Source organism: Corapipo altera, unplaced genomic scaffold, assembly GCF_003945725.1.
Source record: "Corapipo altera isolate COAL_440 unplaced genomic scaffold, ASM394572v1 44, whole genome shotgun sequence".
Classification (NCBI taxonomy): domain Eukaryota; kingdom Metazoa; phylum Chordata; class Aves; order Passeriformes; family Pipridae; genus Corapipo; species Corapipo altera.
In genome coordinates, this window is record NW_020884880.1 from 15,474,471 (window position 1) to 15,494,009 (window position 19,539).

At 35.1% G+C, this 19,539-nt stretch overlaps 1 protein-coding gene across 2 annotated transcripts in view; it reads left to right on the plus strand.

Moving 5' to 3' along the window:
- The window catches only part of KCNH8 (potassium voltage-gated channel subfamily H member 8), a 178,406-nt gene that overhangs the window by 40,484 nt on the left and 118,383 nt on the right, over positions 1-19,539 (plus strand). For both annotated transcript variants that reach the window (XM_027639453.1, XM_027639454.1), the window contains exon 2: positions 16,952-17,185. In XM_027639453.1, the coding sequence (XP_027495254.1) occupies positions 16,952-17,185 (234 nt within the window). The remainder of the gene's footprint in view (positions 1-16,951; positions 17,186-19,539) is intronic.

A 19,539-nucleotide genomic window follows, 5' to 3' on the forward strand; every position in this document is an offset into this window, starting at 1 on the left:
GATGCAATATTGCAGAGGTTTGACACATGTATGAGTTGAAGTTGAATTAACTTTTGATCTGGTGTCAGGGAAAACATTGATTTTGTTACAGTTGTTGTAGGGAAAAAGATAGGAATTTTAAAGAGATTGAACCAAGGGAGTAGTTATTCAGTGCGCAACCGCAGGCAAGGTCTTAAAAGACACAAACACTCCATTCTAAACTTTACATAATGCTCTATGTGCTAATGATCAGAAAAATCATATTATAAATTAAATTGCAGAAGTTGCAGAAGCCTTTTATCTGTTTGAAATGTTTTTTCTATGAAAAATATTTTGAATAGTATATTAATGCACTTTTTGAGATGCCATTGAGGTTACTTTTCTTTTAGAGTTTACAAATATTCTAAGTGTATTAATTTACTAAGCAATTTGTCCTTTTGATACTGTTATACTTTCTCCCATAAGCAGATAAAGATGAAAAACCTATCAACACATGTTTTAAGCTTGTCATATATTTTCAGACTGACAGATGAATGCTGTTTGGCACCCTTGTTTTGCAAGGAGAAAGAATTTTAAAAATGAAACAACAACAAACCAAATATAACAAGAGAATAAATAATGTAACATCTGTTCTGAAATGGAATGAAACAGTTTATAATAGGGAGAATGCGGAAGTTTAGAAACAAATTCTGTTTATTGAACTAAAATTAACAGCAACCTAAAATGATTATTGCCTTAGTTACTGATTCACTGATTCTCTCTGATAACAATATTGCAATTTAATAAAATTGCTTAATTGCTAGATTGTGATCCTAAAATTATTGTCTCTCCTTGAATCTGCATAGAAAATATTTTGTAGAAGATGCAAATGAATATTATTGAAATCAGAATCTAATTTGCCAGCTGGGCAAAAGTACCAGGGTAAAAGTGCTGGATTCAATTGAAATACTTTTCAAAAGTACTGAAACCTAATCCAAGTTTCCAGATTTCTATCTCTTCTAGAGTAAGATAAATTTATTACTGTCAAATGAGTTGCCCTGGAGATGTACCAGAATAACTGATAGAATAGAAAATGAGATTTTAAATACATATATCTAAAGATAAAGATGATAACCCTATTTTTGAAAGTGGAAAAAACATATATTGATTAATGGTATTATTCCTTCTCATAATGAACTTATTTCTTTAGGGAAACGAGAAGAGAAAATGATGATGCATATCAGGAAAGGATTTTGGTTTGGTTCTCCCCTCCCACCTTGCTTCTTACCTTTACATTAAATAGTAACGTACATTTGGGTAGTAACAGAATCATAGGATCATAGAATGGCTTGGGTTGGAAGGGTTATTAAAGATCATTTAATTTTAACCCCATGCTGTGCACAGTGAACTGTTTCACTAGATCAGATTTCTCAGAGCCCCATCCAACCAGATCTTGAACATTTCCAGGTATGGGGCATCCACAACTTCTCTGGGCAACCTGTTGCAGCGCCTCACCACCCTCACAGTAAGGAATTTCTTCCTAGTATCTAATCTAAACCTACTCTCAGTTTGAAACCATTCCCGCTTGTCCTGTCACTACATAGTCCTTCTAAATAGTCCCTCTCCTTCAGGCACTGGAAGGCTGCAATTAGGTCACACCGGAGCCTTTCCTTTTCAAGGCTGAACAATCCCAATTCTCTCAGCCTTTCCTCACAGGAGAGTTGCTCCATCACTCAAAACATCTTGGTGACCCTCCTCTTGACTTGGTCCAACAGGTCAATGTCCTTCCTGTGCTGGGGACTCCAGAGCTGGATGCAGGTGGGATATCACCAGAGCAGAGTAAAGGGGCAGAATCACCTCCCTTGACCTGCTGGCCATGTGGCTTTGAATGCATCCCAGGAAACAATTGGTTTTCTGAGCTTTTAGCACCCATTACTGGCTCATGTCCAGCCGCTCATCCACCTGCACCCTGAAGTCCTTCTTTGCAGGGCCGCTCTCAACCTGTTCATCCCCCAGTCTATATTGATATTGCGGGTTTACCCGACCCAGGTGTAGCTTGAGCCTGTCCGGGTCCTTCTGGGTGGCATCCCAGCCTTCAGGTGTGTTCAACCTCACCACTCAATTTGGTGTCAGCTGTAAATTTGATTGATTCTTTTTTTTTATATATATATATAAAACGCTTTTGTTATGCTCACAATTCCGAAGAGAAGTGAAAGCCAAAGAGGTTGCACTTGAACAAGATTTTATTAGGATGCATTCAACTGAAGATTTTTTTAATGTATATCGTGACAAACAAAATAAGATGATACGTCTAGAGACAACTTTTGTGTAAGTTTGAAATCAAAGCAAAGAAAAAAAAAAAGGCAAGAGGAAAATAATAATAAGGGGAAATAAAGGGGCACTTCAGCACCAGTGCTCTCACAGCTCCTGCAGGAAACTTTTAAGGATTGTAACCATGTTTTACATCTTCAGTCAATAGTAAGCTTGAGAGTTTCTATTCTAGCTATTACTTTTTAGTTATGGATATGGTGTCTTTGAACCATTAACAGTGATATTTAAATTTGAGCAGATTAACACCCCAAAGGATGAATTTAGTTACAACTTTTTAACTAAAAAGAAGATGCAACACCCTAAAAAGCCCAGTGACTGAAATGGTTTATATGTACAACTTGAAAAAAACAGCTGTCTTCTTGTGGACAAATATTCTGAGGAGAGTCACACCTGATCTGGGCTTTCCTGGCCAGCAAAACTGCAAAACATTTTCACTGGACATTTATACTGTGCAAAAATACTGTACAGTGGTGAACTAAAACAAACACCTTCAGATGAGCAAAACCTAAGTGTATTTTAACAATACCAATAAAAATTATTAATACATACTCTGCATCAGAATGCTATTTTTACTGATTCTGAATTGATTGAAATCTATATGAAGAAAACTAAGTTTAGAGATGTTAACTATTTTCATTATACCATACCATTATATCATCCTAAAATTGTGAGAGGAGTGTTAAAACTAATATAATAATGCAAACACTTCTTTTTTTTCTCATTCCAAGAAAACAAAATGTGTGCTGTATTATTCTCTGTCAGTTTTTCTTCCCCAGAAAATAAACTTGGGATCTTGCTGGACAAATTAAAAAATATTAAATTTGTGCAACTGGCCTGCAGAAGAAACAATCAAAAGCCATATAAAATATTTCAAGCCATTTGTTTGGCTCTCAGCACCTGCAAAGTTCCATAATGGCTTACCCATGGCTCCTGGAGGAAAGATGTCCAACTCCTGTGTCTCCAGCAAACCAACCAGCATGCACACCTTGGCAGGCCAGGAAAATGTGCTCTCCCTATTTGTGTAAGAACTGAAAGCAAACTAAAATCGATAGACTTGAAGAAGAAAGGGAGGAACTGGGGGAATTGTGAGGGGTGTATGTAAGGAACACTGCAGTAGAGAAGGAGGAGGGTTTAAGTATTGTGGTATAAGGAAAGGAGTTATGAAGATACTCTTTTCCCAGTGGACTGCATTCAAGAAATCAGTGGCTACGAGCTTCACATCCATATACCTGATGATCCTAGAGGTCTTTTCCAATCTACACAGTTCTGTGATCCTGTTATTCTATATCCCATTAAAGAAACCTAAATTTTTGTTCTTTCACAGTTAATAGTTAAGGAGCTTCTATAGCAGACTTGGTGTAACTCCATTGGGAAGGGTGTCCTTAGGATTTTTTCCCTTGCAAATATTCCTAAAGTTTCAAATCGGCTATAGAAAATGCAAATACAAAGCAGTAAACATGCAAGCACCTCATCTTCCTTTCGAAACAAAGCTGACCTGGACATTTTTTGGGCAAAAGCACCAGGAAATACATCATTAATGGTGTTAGTTAACCATCAGTAATTCTGAGTTCTGAGAGGTGGGGTGCTGAAGGCAGTGGGACATCAATGGGGGACATCTATGTCATGGCTGAGAAACAGTCTTCTTGTGAATTACCATATTCTTGAAAAGTTTTATAGGTTGAATACTAATCTGGTTATGAATGTGTTCTGTGTTTACTTGTCATTTTGCAGAGAAAAAAATCCTTTAGGAAATGAAACACCTCAGTTACAAAAATAGGTTGTCCTGATCAATACAAATCTTGCTTACATGCCCATGTAACAGCATAAGTGCTTGGCTAGATACGGATTTTAATTTTTCTCTAAGATTTTTTTAGAAACAAATCATACTGAGTTTGGAAATTAAATAAAACAATGGGTCATTTGTCTCTTCTAATTTGGTTTGAGTAACAGAAAGTGAAGTAAAACTTACTCATTAGTTTCACCAGCTGAATAGGACTGGCTCAATTAGCATCAGCTCCCACTTCTTCAGCATAACTAAGAGCAGTACCTTAAAATGTCTGGTGTATCAGTAAGAAATTAAGAAACAGCTAATAATCAGAAACTAAATATTCAAATAATTGCATACAAATATATTGAAAAATGTGAATGTCACTGGATTTTAATTGAAAATATGGTTACGTGGTACAGGAATATATTTGTAAAGTGAAATCCTTAAGGTTGTTTCTCTTTACAAAGGAAGATATTAAATGCAAACAGTATAGTTTCCTTCATTTCTTGTTAAAGCTGAAATTTGAACAAATGATTACTAGGTTATTCAGTTTTCTGCTGTGGACTTATAGCTGATAGCAGAATCTATTTTAGTTGTATCTCGTTAAGGCTGGGATAAGATAAAGGGACTCCAACTGAACAAGGCTATTCGTTCTTCTCTAGGAAAGACAAAATGGAAGAGAAAGCTGTTCAGGAAGAAGACTGGTTGTTAAATGCTGCAAAGGCAGAGGTCTGTGTAACTAACCTTTGTGTTATAACCTTTTAGTAGTGTAGATTGAAGATCAAGAATGTCTGAATCTCAGATCCTTGCTTAATGCAAGTTTGAGGCAAATGCTATTTCTGTTCCACTCTTGTTAGTAACTATTTCCTAAATCCAGTCAAAGACAGATACCATAAAAATCAACATAAAGCCACTTTCCTAGGGATTCACACTGCCCAAAGAAATAGTGATAGTTCTGGGGACTGCAATGGCAGAGGAGACCAGAACAGGTAGGTAAATATGAGAAATATATCTCTCAGTTGTTCAAAGCAGAGGACCTGGATGACCTCTACAACTGAAAGAAACTGCTGAGAGTGCCTCTGAAGAAGAAAGTTTAGGGCCTATGGCATTCATACATTATCAATTTACTCATTCATTAAAAGTGTGGGGGAAAAAAACCTGAACTGAAAATCTTTTGGTGAAATGTCACCAGTGTATTACTTTCCAGAGGTCCAAGCATATTTACTTTTCTTGCATGCTGCAAAAATGTCAGTTAATCCATTATTGAGGCTATATCCTGAGAAGAACAAAAGCTCTGGGAAATGGTTTTCTTTATTTCTTTTCTTAATTGATTTTTGTCCCTGTGTGCTGTTTCACATTTTCATTACTATGCTGTAATAAATGATAAAAAGAAATAACTTATCCTTATTACTTTTGGTTTCTGTTTTTTTTATAAAGCCACAATAATACACAATGAAAATTCATTTAGTTGAAACTTTGATATATAAGTTTAAATTATTGCATTACATACACATTTTATTATTTAAATAATTTTTGAAGACACATTCTTATGAAGCAGAGATTATATGAACAAGGTATTTTTAGAAGCAAATTTAAATGTTAATTAAAAGCTAGTTAGTAGTACTTCCAGAGAAATGCTTAATACGTTTCCTGCTTCTGAAGGAATATAGTTGAAATATAGTTGATTATTTTGTGGGCTAGAATGTGGAATCATTGCTCTGGGACAAGCCCAAAACTTAGTCTTATGACAGTATTCCAATTAATTTTGAAGGATTCTAATCAATCACACATTTTTATATACTGAAAAATAAACTTCAAGGTACTGTTATAAAAATTACCCCATGATGGCATTGATGCTAAAAATATTTTAATACCATCTAAAAACCACTGTTTATGCAGTTTTCCCTTTGGAATATCTTCAGTGAAGTAGAGTGAGGAAGCAAAGCGAAGAGGTTAACAATCTCACCTGTGCAGACATCTGTAACCCACAGCGTTGTCTAGAAATGGCGAGCTAATTATGTCAATGGTGACTTTCCTTAATTCCCCCCCTCTTTTTTTTTCCCCTCTTTCTTATTTTTCCTCCCTCTTCCACTCTTTACTGACTCTTAATTTAAATTTTGGTTCATGAATTAAGCAGCTCAGAGCTCTTTTTTTTTTATTATTTTTTCGAGGAAAATGTTCATACAACATCCTAGAACATAAGTGTAGCAAAGTGGGAGTAGTTAATAACACTGGTAAAGGATAGAGAGTGCGGTGGGAAAAGGAAAACCCTGCCAAGTGGCCTGCTGGGAGAAGCAGTGACAGGGTTCATAGAAGGGCTCTGGTTTCAGTGCATCGAGTTGGCAATGAGGTGGATGATTTTTCACCTTGCAAGAAGTCGCTTCCCAACATTCCTGTGGAGTTGAGGCTCCTGACCCCAGTAGCGAGGTTTAGCAGGCTAAAAGAAAGGTTTACATTGCTTCGGTACTGTGGCCACCTGAATTGCAAAAGGTTATGAAATGGACCAAGGCATTTCTGCTGGTGTATATGATGCTGCTGTTTGAATTCTCCAACTGATTTTTAGTCACTCTGGATTATTTTTTATTTTCAAAACAGTCTCTAGAACAGCAATGAATTTCGAAATTTATAGCATCAAGTTGCATAGGAAATGTGGCAGTAAAATCATGTTGTAATTTATAGCTTTCTTCTACTTTTGGTGCTTTCGGTAAGTGTTTTTTATAGAACCTTGTGCAGTTTGTGCTAAATAACTTTTTTATTTCTGTATTTTTAATATTTTTCTCTGTCTGCTCAGTGCCACTTTTACTTGATGAGACAAAGGTATAAATAGACAGCTTTCTACAAATTATTTCAAAACTCTCAGAATGAATAAGATAATTCTCTCTCACATGAAAACTTTCCAACAAGATATAAGCACCTGCTGCCATTTGTCAAGATATTTTTCATCACTTTCTTCAGACTGGGCTTTGGAGAAACAAGACAAGACTTCAAACTAACTCCTATAACAACACTGAATTTAGATTACAGCATCTTTATACTTCTTTCCTGTTGAACAAAAGTAGTGTTGCAGTGTCTTGCAACTATAGTGCCAACACCTGGGGTTTTTTTACATTAAACTATTTTGGACCAGTAAGAAGAATTTAGTCAAAACTTCAAATGTAATTTGTATGTTTTGACCAATAAAGTTGTCAGAAAAGTTACCTCTTTCCCTAATGACACTGGTTGACTGCAGTACAGTTAAAAGATAACATTTTCCTGGTATTTAGGAGATTTGTGTCTTGCATTAATTACTGAGCACTGGCATATTGTTCTGATGTGAGTCTCTTTCTGAAGTAAGGTTTGTTTTTTTTCTATTTAGGCAGCACTTTGGGGCGAGGGGGTGGGTGCCATTTTGTTCCATGGCAGAATGAAAATAATATTTGCTTTAGAAATGCCAAAGGTGGTTCTATGATACTTAGGCCCTTTATCTCCTGTAAAAAAAGAACTAGAAATAGAACATAGCAAGCAGACACAAAAAGGTCTAGTTTTGAGTAACTGTCTTCAGTCCAGTCATGATTTTCCTGTATTTCTTCTCTTATCTGTACTACTTAAATTCTTTGAGGTTCAGTTCAGCAAATTTCTTTATTATAGCAGTCTTTTCCTGGGCCTGATTTCTTTCATTGAGACAATACTTAGTCCAAATTATGTTTTTCTTCCTCTAAGTAGTCAAATCCCCAGCAATTTCCCTGTGTATTTATATATGTATATTTGTACTCCTCTACTGCAAAGAAGTTCCAGATGCTTTGAATCTTCCCAACCATATCCACTTCTTCAACCAAAATCTGGATTTTTCTTCAGAAGACCATCTTATAGCAATGTTCACCTCAAGTCTTTCTGGTTCCCCAAACAGCTTCTTCACTTATTTGTGTATCTTAAATAAATCAGTAGGTCTAAACTCAGGTGCTCCTACTCCTATGCCAATCATTCAGGAGGTCCATAGCAGCTTCATTACAAGAAAAAACAGCCTATGGTTATTCTACTTGTTTATAGTACAACAGCATTGCTTCTTCCACAGTTTCTTAAGGATTTTCCATCTGAATTTTTCATTAAATCATTCTCAGCTAGGAAAGTCACAAGATGATTTATTTTCCTTTGAATATGATAACTTAATTACATTCTCACCTGTAACCTCCCTCTCATCCTTTTCCACACTCAAAATATTGTGTTTTTACAGATTTTGCTCAAGACATTGTCAGTGAGCCCTCCATTGCAATTCTTAGAATTATTTTGATTCTGAAAGGATGAGTTTGGGATATAGAGTGTAATTCTTTATTATGGCAAATAGGGCATTTTCTTTTCTGAAAATGACACTTCCTGGACACTGTTCATCATTTTATGAACCATTTTTAATATGATTTCTGTCAATTTTTATGAACTTTCTTTTAACAGACTTTCTTTTCCACTACATTATTTCAGATGAGAAAACTGCATGCAGAAATTCTTGCTGTTTACAGAGAACTCATTTCACTGGACTACACACATGGGAGTCTTCTTTTTCTCCCCATAAAAATTAACTCGAGATTACCCTTTAATTTCAGAGACTGTGAGAGGAACATGTAAACTGCTAGGGTTTAAAATGGTTACTTTTAATAATAGAGTTCTGACACCTTAATATTGAAGTACAATAATTATAAGGAGAAATCAATACAGTAAAAGTCACCACAAGCTGGCATGAAATTGTCATGGGAGTTAAAGTGACAGTGAACAGCTGAGAAATTATGTACATGAGCTAGCATACATGAAAATCAGCTTTGAGCCTCTTTGAGTAACAACTTCCGGGGAGTATGGCACTTGTATAAAATGATGAATGTTTCTTAGAGAATATAAGAGCAATGTGATGTTTGAACAGCTAGTTGTTTTGACATTGTTATTTGGATATCTCGCCTGTGGAAATGAAAATCGTATGAAAAAGCTGCGTGCTGTTACAATGTCCAGGACCAGATGCATCTGGGATGGCCAAGGGTGAAAAGCTGAGGATGCTACCAGACCTTCTGTGGAGTCCAAGTGCTGCATTAGGTAGACAGTGGTGAGGAAGGATGACTACTGTCTTCACTTTAAACCCACACCTAGATCTGGTTGTGTTTTGAGGATAGATCATTTGGTTCAGATGAGGAATCTTGGCATGAAATGCCCCACTGTCACCAGAGGAGAATTAGTACATTTATGATTCATGCCTCACTGGAGTCTCTCCACAGGACATAACTTCTTCTCCATTACTTTCATGGTCACTTCCAGGGCTGAAAGTGTAATGCCTCCTTCATTCTTTTTGCGAATAGTGACTTAAAGTTTCCTTTGCTTAGCACATACAGAGTAAATAGCTTCTGGGGTCTTTGCACTAATATTCCTTTATATTTCTGTGTTGAAATAATAATACATAAAAATATGTACTTACTGATACCTTTCTTTCTTTCCAGAATCCACAATATTTTGTTTGCCTGGGTTTTTTTAATATGGTCACTTTCAGAGGGGGAACAAATTTCCACAGAATCTACTAATTTCAAGTGATAAGATGAAACTTTCTTAATAGTAGGTAAATGGTTCTTCCACTCCACATCATCACACTGTTAAGAAATCCAGTTTCTTATTTCCAGTATAGATAGTATCAGGATATTTTCCAGGCCTCTGAGCTACCACTCCAACAAACAGTCTAGTAAGAAGAAAGGAGCATTAGATTTCAAAGAGTCAGGAACATGATCTTTTAGAGGCATTCCACACTGGCTTCAAAACGTCTAGCTCTTCCCCTCACATGTGCAGGAATAATAACTGGTAAATCTTTTTTCCCTGTATTCTTCCACTAGCTCTCTTAGCAGCATCTGTAATATCTGGCTGCTCATATAATGCAACATCAGTAGCAGCACGTACATTGAGGACAAATATCCAAAGAGTTATCCACTGCAGTAGTATTATAAACTGGTTCATCAGGCATATTACATAGTAAAGGCAAGCATAGGATACTAAACCCACATAATATTATGCAATGGTGAAAGTTTAGTATGTCTGTAAACTGAACACCTATTGTGAGTAGGTGACATAGTGCTTAAAACAGCTGTAAAAAACTCCAGTTTTAAAATCCTTGTCTTATTTCTATTTCAGAGAAGTGATAAAAGAAGGTATGGTCAGGATCACATAAATAAATATTTGTTGATGATGTGACTCTTGTCTTTAAAAATGCTTCTATTCTGTTATCTGCAAACCTTTCTTTTGGTGAACACTTGAAACCAAGTCATGGTCCCAGGCTCAAAATCATTGGGCTATATTATTTGAGCTTATGAGAACTCTATGTGTTAGTTTGACTTATAAAAAATTCCACTTCTAACATTCCAGGTGAATTTTAATTGAACAGAACAATAGGGAAAAAAAGCCCAACAAATCAAATACAGCTGGATTACACAAGTGGCCTTTCTACCTAATGGATGAACTTAAAATTTCCATGTGTTTTATTGGAGAAATTGCAAAATACGTTTTGTTTGCAAATGTGAGTCTGTGCACTCTGCTCTTCAGTGGGCACTCACAGAATCCACCAAACAGCAGCTGAACACTCTCATCAGAATAGAGGGTTTAGTTCTGTCAGAAAAACAAGCACCCAGTGAGTAACTTCTGGATGACACTGCACATTGTCACAACATGCTGGTGACTCATGAGTTACAGTGTCTCTTCACTGTTAATGTCTTCTTTTTTTCTGTTTTTTTTTCTCCCAGTGCCATTTGCTGTTTAACTTGTAGCACTTCAGTGCCTATAAAACTGGCATGTTAATATTTGACAACTACAATATAGCTTTTTTAGTTACATCAACACTGTACTGGCAGTCACTGCAAAATTAATAACACAAATGAAGCACATAAAATAGAATATAATAGTTTTTTAATGAAAAATAAAATTTTGTCCTAATCAAAGCTTAAGGGTGAGAAAAGAAATATTTAATTGCAACCCTGATTCAACTGCCATCTGTGAATTTATAATTCCAGGTAAACATCAAAAAAAAGTAAAGAGATATCTTAGACTAATTAGTATTTCCTTCTGAGGAAAATACGTAGATGTATACTTCTGCTAGAGGAGCTTAATTCTGACGAACTTGAAAGTAGTCTCTGCTAAAAGTTCCTCTCCTTTAGTATAGTTCACCCATTATAATTGCACTGATTGTTTATTTGAAAGGTGCTTTTTGATCATAAATGAGCAGTAACAGCAGTGCTACTATTTCAAAAAAGTCTTTCTCAGTCTCCTACTTTAGAGTTCAGGTAGATGCAAATGATACTGGGATTAGAAAAACAATAGGAACACACACAGAGATTTCTAATGGAGGAACAAATGATTTTTTTTTCCTGTCTGAGACCCCAGGAGCCTGTTTCACCATGAAGTTTATTATTGCTTCTATTTTTATTTACTTTCCCTCTGATAGAGTCTGGCTTTTTGGTGTGTTTTCTTCTAGGAATAGGTAATTTTATTGGTCATGAAGAAAGCTACAGTCATTATTCTAGTATTGACCTGATGCACTAATGACAATGAAAGCTGGGTTCGAGATCGTTAAACACTGAATCTCTTAAGTGGCTTATGATCTGTGTTTATCAATAAGACTAGGGGATGATTTAGCTTCCAGATGCCCAAATTTTGCTTAGATACCTCTATGCTGAAGTGCATTACAGATTAACTCTTCTTGAAGCTATAAATATTGTACACAGTAAGGCATTTTCACTGTCAGACTAAATATTATTGTAAATACAAAGTGAAAGGTTGGTTTCTTAGCTGTTGAATTCAGAACTTTTCTACATAATGGGAATTATTTTTGTCAGCACAGGTTAAATGGGAACTACAGCAGCTCACCCCTTGAGCTGAGTCCATAGGGCTAGGTACTTCAAATATAATTTTGTACTCTGAATTTGAAGCTATTACCCAATTTTATGAATACATTTCCTTTTAATGGAATTACTTGGCCAATTAAATAAATTATAAAGGTTACAGTGGGTTACAGTGATAGGTGTTTTGTCCATCAGTCCATACTTGTAGTTTATAATGCAATAGTTTTACCTTTCACTGTACTACTGTAAATTCATTGGAATATGAATTCATTTTTAGTGAAGGGTGGGAAGAAGTATCAGTATTATCAGCTTCCTTTTTGACTTGGTTAGATTTAGATAAATCTTCACCTCACACTAGTGACTCAGTCAACTGTTCTGAGATTTTTCATGAAGAACTTTATTATTTGGAAGTGTATGCATTGTAAAAATCATCTTAGTCTCAATCAGATTCAGAGAATTGTATTTGGCAAATGAATTTGAACTCTAATTAAATTCACTTGTATCTAAATGTGCTGACACAAAATTAAATGTTTTCGTATGCTACTTTAATCATTCAATTAATCAGTAGTCAGTAATCTTAACTGTTAATGTGGTCATGTTCTCTGTAACAGTAATTTGCATGAACATGCAGTGAGACTTCTCTTGTTAAGTTGTCTGTGTAGGAACTGTGGAATCAAATCTAAGTGTAACAAATTCTTTCATCCAGAAGAATTGCAGGCTGTTCTACAGTCAATAGAGTAACTGTGTGAGTCGCTTGATTAATGCAGCTTCTTTGATTGCTAAAGATTTTTTTCCTTTGTAAAATCTTTTTCTTCCTCTTTAATTCATAAATAATATTTAAAATTAGAATGGTGGTTGGCTTTTCTCAGTTGCACAAAAAGCCATATAGGTCCTCTCTTCATGAAACCATCTAGACTTTGATTGAAAAGAACTTTTAAAAGACCTGGGGAAGCACAATGATGAGGTTTATTGCAGATATAGCTACAGTATTAAAGCAAAAATCGTTTTGTCATTTTTTGGTAGATATGACAGATTTAATAAGGGAGTGCAGAATATATATGTAACACGATGTCATTACAAACAGATAAATTGTGCGCATTAATTAGGAGGAAGAGTATTATATAAAGACTTTTTCTTTAATTATCTCAATTCCAAAACACTGCCATGGGATGACTAACAAACATGATTCTCTGTATCAGATGGCATGTGATGTAAATTTCTTCTGTTTCTTCAGTTATAATTTTTAGGTATCAGATCATTGAAACAGGGTAACGATGTGTAAGCCTGTAATTGAAGGTGTAGTTAGCATGGCTCTGGTTCATCTTGTTTGATTGTCTCTGACGTTATGCTGTGTTTCTGGCAGAGGTTACTGGAAGCCATATGAGTCTTCTGTTAATCAATATCCTATCCTCTCCAGTACGTTCTACTTCCAAAATGAATGCAGGCATGCAAGCTCTCAATACTCTTCCTTTCAACTTCCATGTGAAAAAGTAATTTGATCTTTATAGAAAATTAAAGTAAAAGAATCACAGTTGAAAGAAATATGCTTTTAAACTGTGCTGACTAGTCATGGACCTCTGTCATATTCATCCATCTCTGCTGACTTGCTGCTGAAGGAAAACCTTGTGAACATTATTTGATATTTTTGTGTCTAGGCTTCTTGCCCCATCTTAACACTTTTAAATCCTCCTTTACACAACACATGCAGACTTGAGCATACAACCATGTGTTTTTATCAAAAGTCAGTATACAAATATGCTATTTGAATATTTTTATTTATTTTGCACAGACTTACAGCACTTAATTTCTGAGCTGAAGAATGCTAATACAGTTTTGTCTAAATCTGTACTTTCTTACGCAGTTCTATGCTGTTGTTCCAAATTCGCTGTAGTCCTAAATAGTCCTAAAGGCTCCAGGTTACATCTTTCTAAAGAGATAAGTGTTTAGCTTTAATGTATTTTCTTATCTAAAAAAAAAAATTAAAAAATCATCTAATCAAGTATTGTCTGAATAAAATAACTTAATATTCAGGCCAATGTGCTGAAAAAATAATTCATAATTCAAGAACTTCTATATTATTATGGAAGTGTTCAATCTACACATAAACATATACAAAATTGTACAGACCAATAGGTTTGTATCACTCATTCTAACTTTCCTACTGTATGTTCAAAGATAATCGAACATGTTGTTTTCCAGTCAATAGATTTCTAACAAATTATTCTAAAGATGTAATTTTTCTTACTTTATATTTTAAGATCTAGCTAGCTATCACTGAATATCATGGAATTAAATACTGTGTTTGTTATTTGTGTAACATTGAAGCCCTAATGATAGAAATTTCACCTTCAGTACTTGTTTTTGGAAATATTTTATGGTGCTTTCAGTGCACAAGTAACAGCAAGTGATATTAAAGAGTTCAAGTTATGAAAATAAATTAAAGAAGTAAATAAGCTTTTAACCAGAATATTTTAAGATATGGAGTTTCTTTGAATTTTGCTTTATGTAATAGGTAAATGTTAATTATCACTTCATAAATATTACTGAAGAATTTGATGATAGGTGTAATTACTGGACATCATGTTTCTTGATCCTTTAAGATTACAAGAATTTTTTCAATAAATTATTTAAATATGTCCCTTAGTGTACTAATTTGGGATTACAGGTGCACCTCTCATAGTTATATTTGAACTTCAAGCTCAATAAAAACAGCAAATAGGATAGTGATTGCATTTTCCTGATACTGATGCTTTGCTGTTGTATACAAAGAGTTCAGTAAAATTAGGCTTATAAGTCTTATCAGGAATCTGCTGATGTTAAGAGAAAGATTGCCTCTTATTATAGCTGGCACTGGATTGGTATTTAGAAGTAAACTGTTTTCTTCTATGAATGTTAAAGTAACCAATAGTATTCTGGGTTTATTTTGATCTAAATGTCAATAGAGTTTGGTCACCTTAAGTTTTTCATAAAATCATGGTATGCTTGGTAGGCTCCAGTGTATTCCTGTTCATAATGATATTCAAACACTACTGCACATCACCTCTATCTCTTCTGTCATTTCGTCTTTCCATATTCTGCTTCATGAAATTCATAACAATTAGAATTTGGTAAAAAAAACCCCAGCAGTCTTTGCATCACAAAATTATATCTTAAACAATAGAAACCCCGAGGTAAATTAATTTGATAGCTACAGATGCATTTAGTATGTGTGTCTTGCAGTGAACCACTGTCATTATGCACTGCAAGCATATGATTTTAATTTTTTTGGTAGTGTGGGGATTTAGTTTTCTGTTGACAGGGGGAGCAGCATGCTAGTGCATGAATGGTAATGATACTTATTCCCTAGTTAGGCAAATAAAAATGGCAGGGTAAGTGAAGCAGAATCAGAATACATTTTTAAAACACATTGTTTGGTAAATGCGAAAAGTCTGTTTTAACATACCCATCATTTATTGAAAGACTTTAATTAAATTTAATCAAAATGTGGGTAACTGAAGGAAAGTCTTGAGAGCAAATTGATCATTTAATAAATCTCAAGTGTCTTTCAAATACTGAAATCTTAGCAGTATAAGTCATAGTATTTTATCCCTTGAGTAATTAAAAAGTAACATAGCTGAAGCTGTTGGAATTTCACAGATGCAGAACTCTTGTGACAGTTCAGACTGAAAAGCAGACCTGTTTTTCCTCTATTTTAGTTTATGAATTCTGTGCCTCCCTTTCCAGTCATGAATAATATATCCCTGTATGGGGTTTAGGCATATCAACCTGAGTTTTCCATTAAAATAGTTCATTATTTTTCTCTTTAAATTTATGAATATTTATCAAGGGATTATGGGTTAGTTAATAGTATTTCCTCTTAATACATACACATGAATCCACATGCACATATGTCTGAAAAATGAGAGGTATCTGTCTTGGGACTAGACTCTCTAAGCTCCTCCTAGCAAGCTGTAAGATAAACATTCCTTAACAAGCCATGGGCAAAAAATAGTCTTTCCTCACTCAGTGTGAAATTTAGACAGATTCCTCCCATAAAACTTTTTTTTTTTTTCACTTCAAGATAAGGAAACATACAAACCAAAAAAAAACCTGTATGAGAAGTTCATATATTATCTGGAAAGGGTTTCCCTGATAACTGAAGAAGACTGTTAAGTGCTAGAGCTGTTAACAGAAGCTGAAGATGAAAGTCTGAGGGACAAAACCTTCAAGGACATTTCAGCAAGGGATGGGAATGAGCTATGAGGCTGCCAATAGATTCAGCTATTAGATTTGAAATCAAATTGGAACACTGCATTTTGTTGCCTGATGTCCATGCCAATATACTGTTCTTGAATGTATCATACATGATAGTTGCAGCTTAAACATAATGGAAATTTATAAAGAACATTAAGTGTAACAGAATGGTGAATCTTTTATGTGCCTGTTTCAGACAGGAGAAGTATGGTGGGGCTCTGGAAGACAGCTGACTGATTTTAGATCAAATCTTTTTCCATTAAAAAAAAGAGAGAGAGAGAAGACAAAAGACAAAACATCCATGTAGCCCGGAATGTCCCTCAATGGTACTTTTAAGGATTCCCTTACAAAATTATACAAAAGAAATTAGTTTGAACGTTGATAAAGGTCAACATTAGCTTATTGAGAACAGAGAGAGATTCTTTTTTTTTATGATATTGCTGTGTCTGTTCAGACTCCAGAGTAGTCTGAGTGGCAGCATAACATAACATGCTTGAAATTTTTCCAAAACTTCGATGTTTGTCACCAGTCAAGGGGTTGTTTTAATGCACTGACACCTATCTCAGTTACCATAAAGTATTCCTTGAGGATGTGGTGAGACAAGCTGTACCAAGCCATGAAGAACCATCGTATGAAGGTGATCTCTGGACAAGTAGACTTGATTTCATTCCAGGGTAACAAATAGATTCTTGTTTGCAGGCAGTTAGGACTTTGATTTTAAATGTATGTCCAGTTGTGCCTTCTTATGATGCTAAAGTATTAGGGAAGTATTATGTCAAATGGTGTAGAATTTAGACTGTAATTCATGTTTTGCTTTTGTGTTCCTCTACAGACAGTAACTTCATCCTTGCAAATGCTCAGGTGGCTAAGGGATTCCCCATAGTTTACTGCTCAGATGGCTTCTGTGAGCTTGCTGGATTTGCACGGACTGAAGTCATGCAGAAGAGCTGCAGCTGTAAATTTTTACTTGGTGCTGAAACAAATGAGCAGATGATTCTTCAAATTGAGAAATCATTGGAGGAAAAGATAGAATTCAAAGGAGAAATCATGTTCTATAAAAAGAATGGTAAGTCCTTCTTTCCTGTTTTGTTAGTCCTAAAGAATAGAACTTAGTATTAATACATATAATATATAATACTCATTTCTATGTAATGAATAAACACACATTTCTATGTGTGTTTATCATTATACCTACAAGAATAGAGTTCAATAAATACAGTTGAGTACACATTGAGACTATATTTATATTAGTGTTATTGATTTTATATATTACAAGTTACAAAGCTGCACAGAAGAAATTCAGGCTCCTAAACTGCATGGTGAGACACTGTTATCTGCACTCAGTGTGACACTGCATTTTCTTCCTTCTTATATTGAAGTTCTTACCCCTTATTGCTGAAGCTGCAATCAAAATATTCAAGTTCACCTTAAGTTAGACAGGCTATGTCAAATTTTCAGTCCTATCAGTAAAATGCTCAAATGTTTGAATGGTCCAAGTAAGCAATTCCATAAACTACAGTATATTTCAAGTTGTTCCACAAAGTTTTTGCTTCTGTGACAAGGCATTTGTAAGGACAATGTCATAGTCAAGATGCATAAGCCATGGAAGACAGCAGCCCATGGTGCACACTTACCAGATTCTTTCATTTATACCAGGCTCCTTCAGTGTACTTATTCCATATATTCCTATTTTCATATTTCTGTGGTCTTCAAACAGGTGAGACCAAGTGTGAGACACTGACAGGACTTTAAGCACCCCAGTGTCATAGGAGCCTTCATCTTTGCTAATGACCCATGGGCTCAGTTAATCCACAGCTGCTGAGTATCATCTTCTGTTTTGTTACAGGGTGAGAGCTTCTAGGCATATGTTTAGACCCTGTTTTACTCATAAATTCTACTGTCTTTACTAATGAAACATTTTCCCTTCAAATATTATTACTATTATATTAAACACTTAAAAAAGTTATTTTCTAAAAGTAATAACAATGTAGTGATAAGAAGACAGCAGTGTAGAGTGCTAGGAGAAGACAGCTCCACTTTAACAAAAAAAGGAGAAATGTTGCTTAGTTGACTTGCATTCATGACTGCTGCTCTTCAGAGTATGAAAGTTTGACATTATTCTGGAAGATCGTGCTAAATGCTTCCTTGTCTTGTCTTTTTGGGGCGACTTGGGAGGGGGGAAGGGTGTTTGTTGTTGGTTTTTTTTGCATAGTTCCTTGAAATTGTTTCATGAAGGTTATTCAAGAAAGTAGCTCCAATTTGTAAACCACAGCTGAATATAGAGGGAAATGGTCTTACTCTGTGAGTAAGAGCTGCTTTTCTCCAGTATTGTATAGTGATAACTTTGGTGAGAAGAGATTTCAATGTTTGTAAATTAAAGAAGTAAAGCTAACACATCCATTTCACCGTCTTCATCCTGAGTGATAAATTTTGATTCCTTTACATTATGAAGGGGTGCTTCAAACCTATAATATATACGATTAATACAGGCAGAAAGAGATTGCAGGTCAATTTGCTTATCAGTGAACTAGCTGAATTACAGATAAATAGATAAAGAGAAATTGTTGAGGCTAAAAGAATTCCCACAATCCATCCTACCTACATCCTTGTGTATAATTCGACTGGAAGCCATTCCAATACATTTTCTGAATAGGAATAAATTTCCCAGACTGCATATTACATTTTTCATTTTCATGTACTTCTGTACTACTGGGAAACAGAAATGAATAGGTATTAAAATAACATGAGACTGTTTTCATATAAAAGCAAAATTTATCTTAAAAAATAGTCTCAGTTTTTTAACAGAGCTACAAAATGCAGGCTCCAAATTTTAGCTAAATGTTTTGCGCTTGGATTGTTGGTGGTTTTATTCAGAAGAAAAACTGGACTTCTGAAGCTGTTAGACTTATTCAGCTTGGTCAGAAAAGAGAGAAGGAAAAAAAAAAGAAGGCATCTGTTGCAGAAAAATGTTTTAAGAATATTTTAAGACATAAGAACTTTGGGGATAATATCCCAGAAATGACTGTATGGATAAATTCTGGCTTACCTGATATTGAAAATAATTGTCAGTTGGGCTGGTGCCTACTGTAATTCCAGGAACAGAGGTGGAAGACAAGTAACTAGGAGTGTCTAGGTAGGACTTCAGGCTGTCAGAGTGGAACTACGTATCTGGCTTTAGTCTGCTACTTAGTACAGTCTTGCTCTGTAGGCCCAACTACAAGAGCAAATGAACTCTTTCAGGGCTAACTTCAGGGGAAATGAACTCTTTCAGGGCTAACTTCAGGGGCAGAAGTTCAGCTTCAGGGATAATTTTGAGTTCATGGAATAGACTGATGTCCCTCAGAATACTTCTTAAAGCTTAATACTTAGTATTACATTATGATAAGTAAGTACTGTGAGGGAAGTGGATGTGTGAACCCA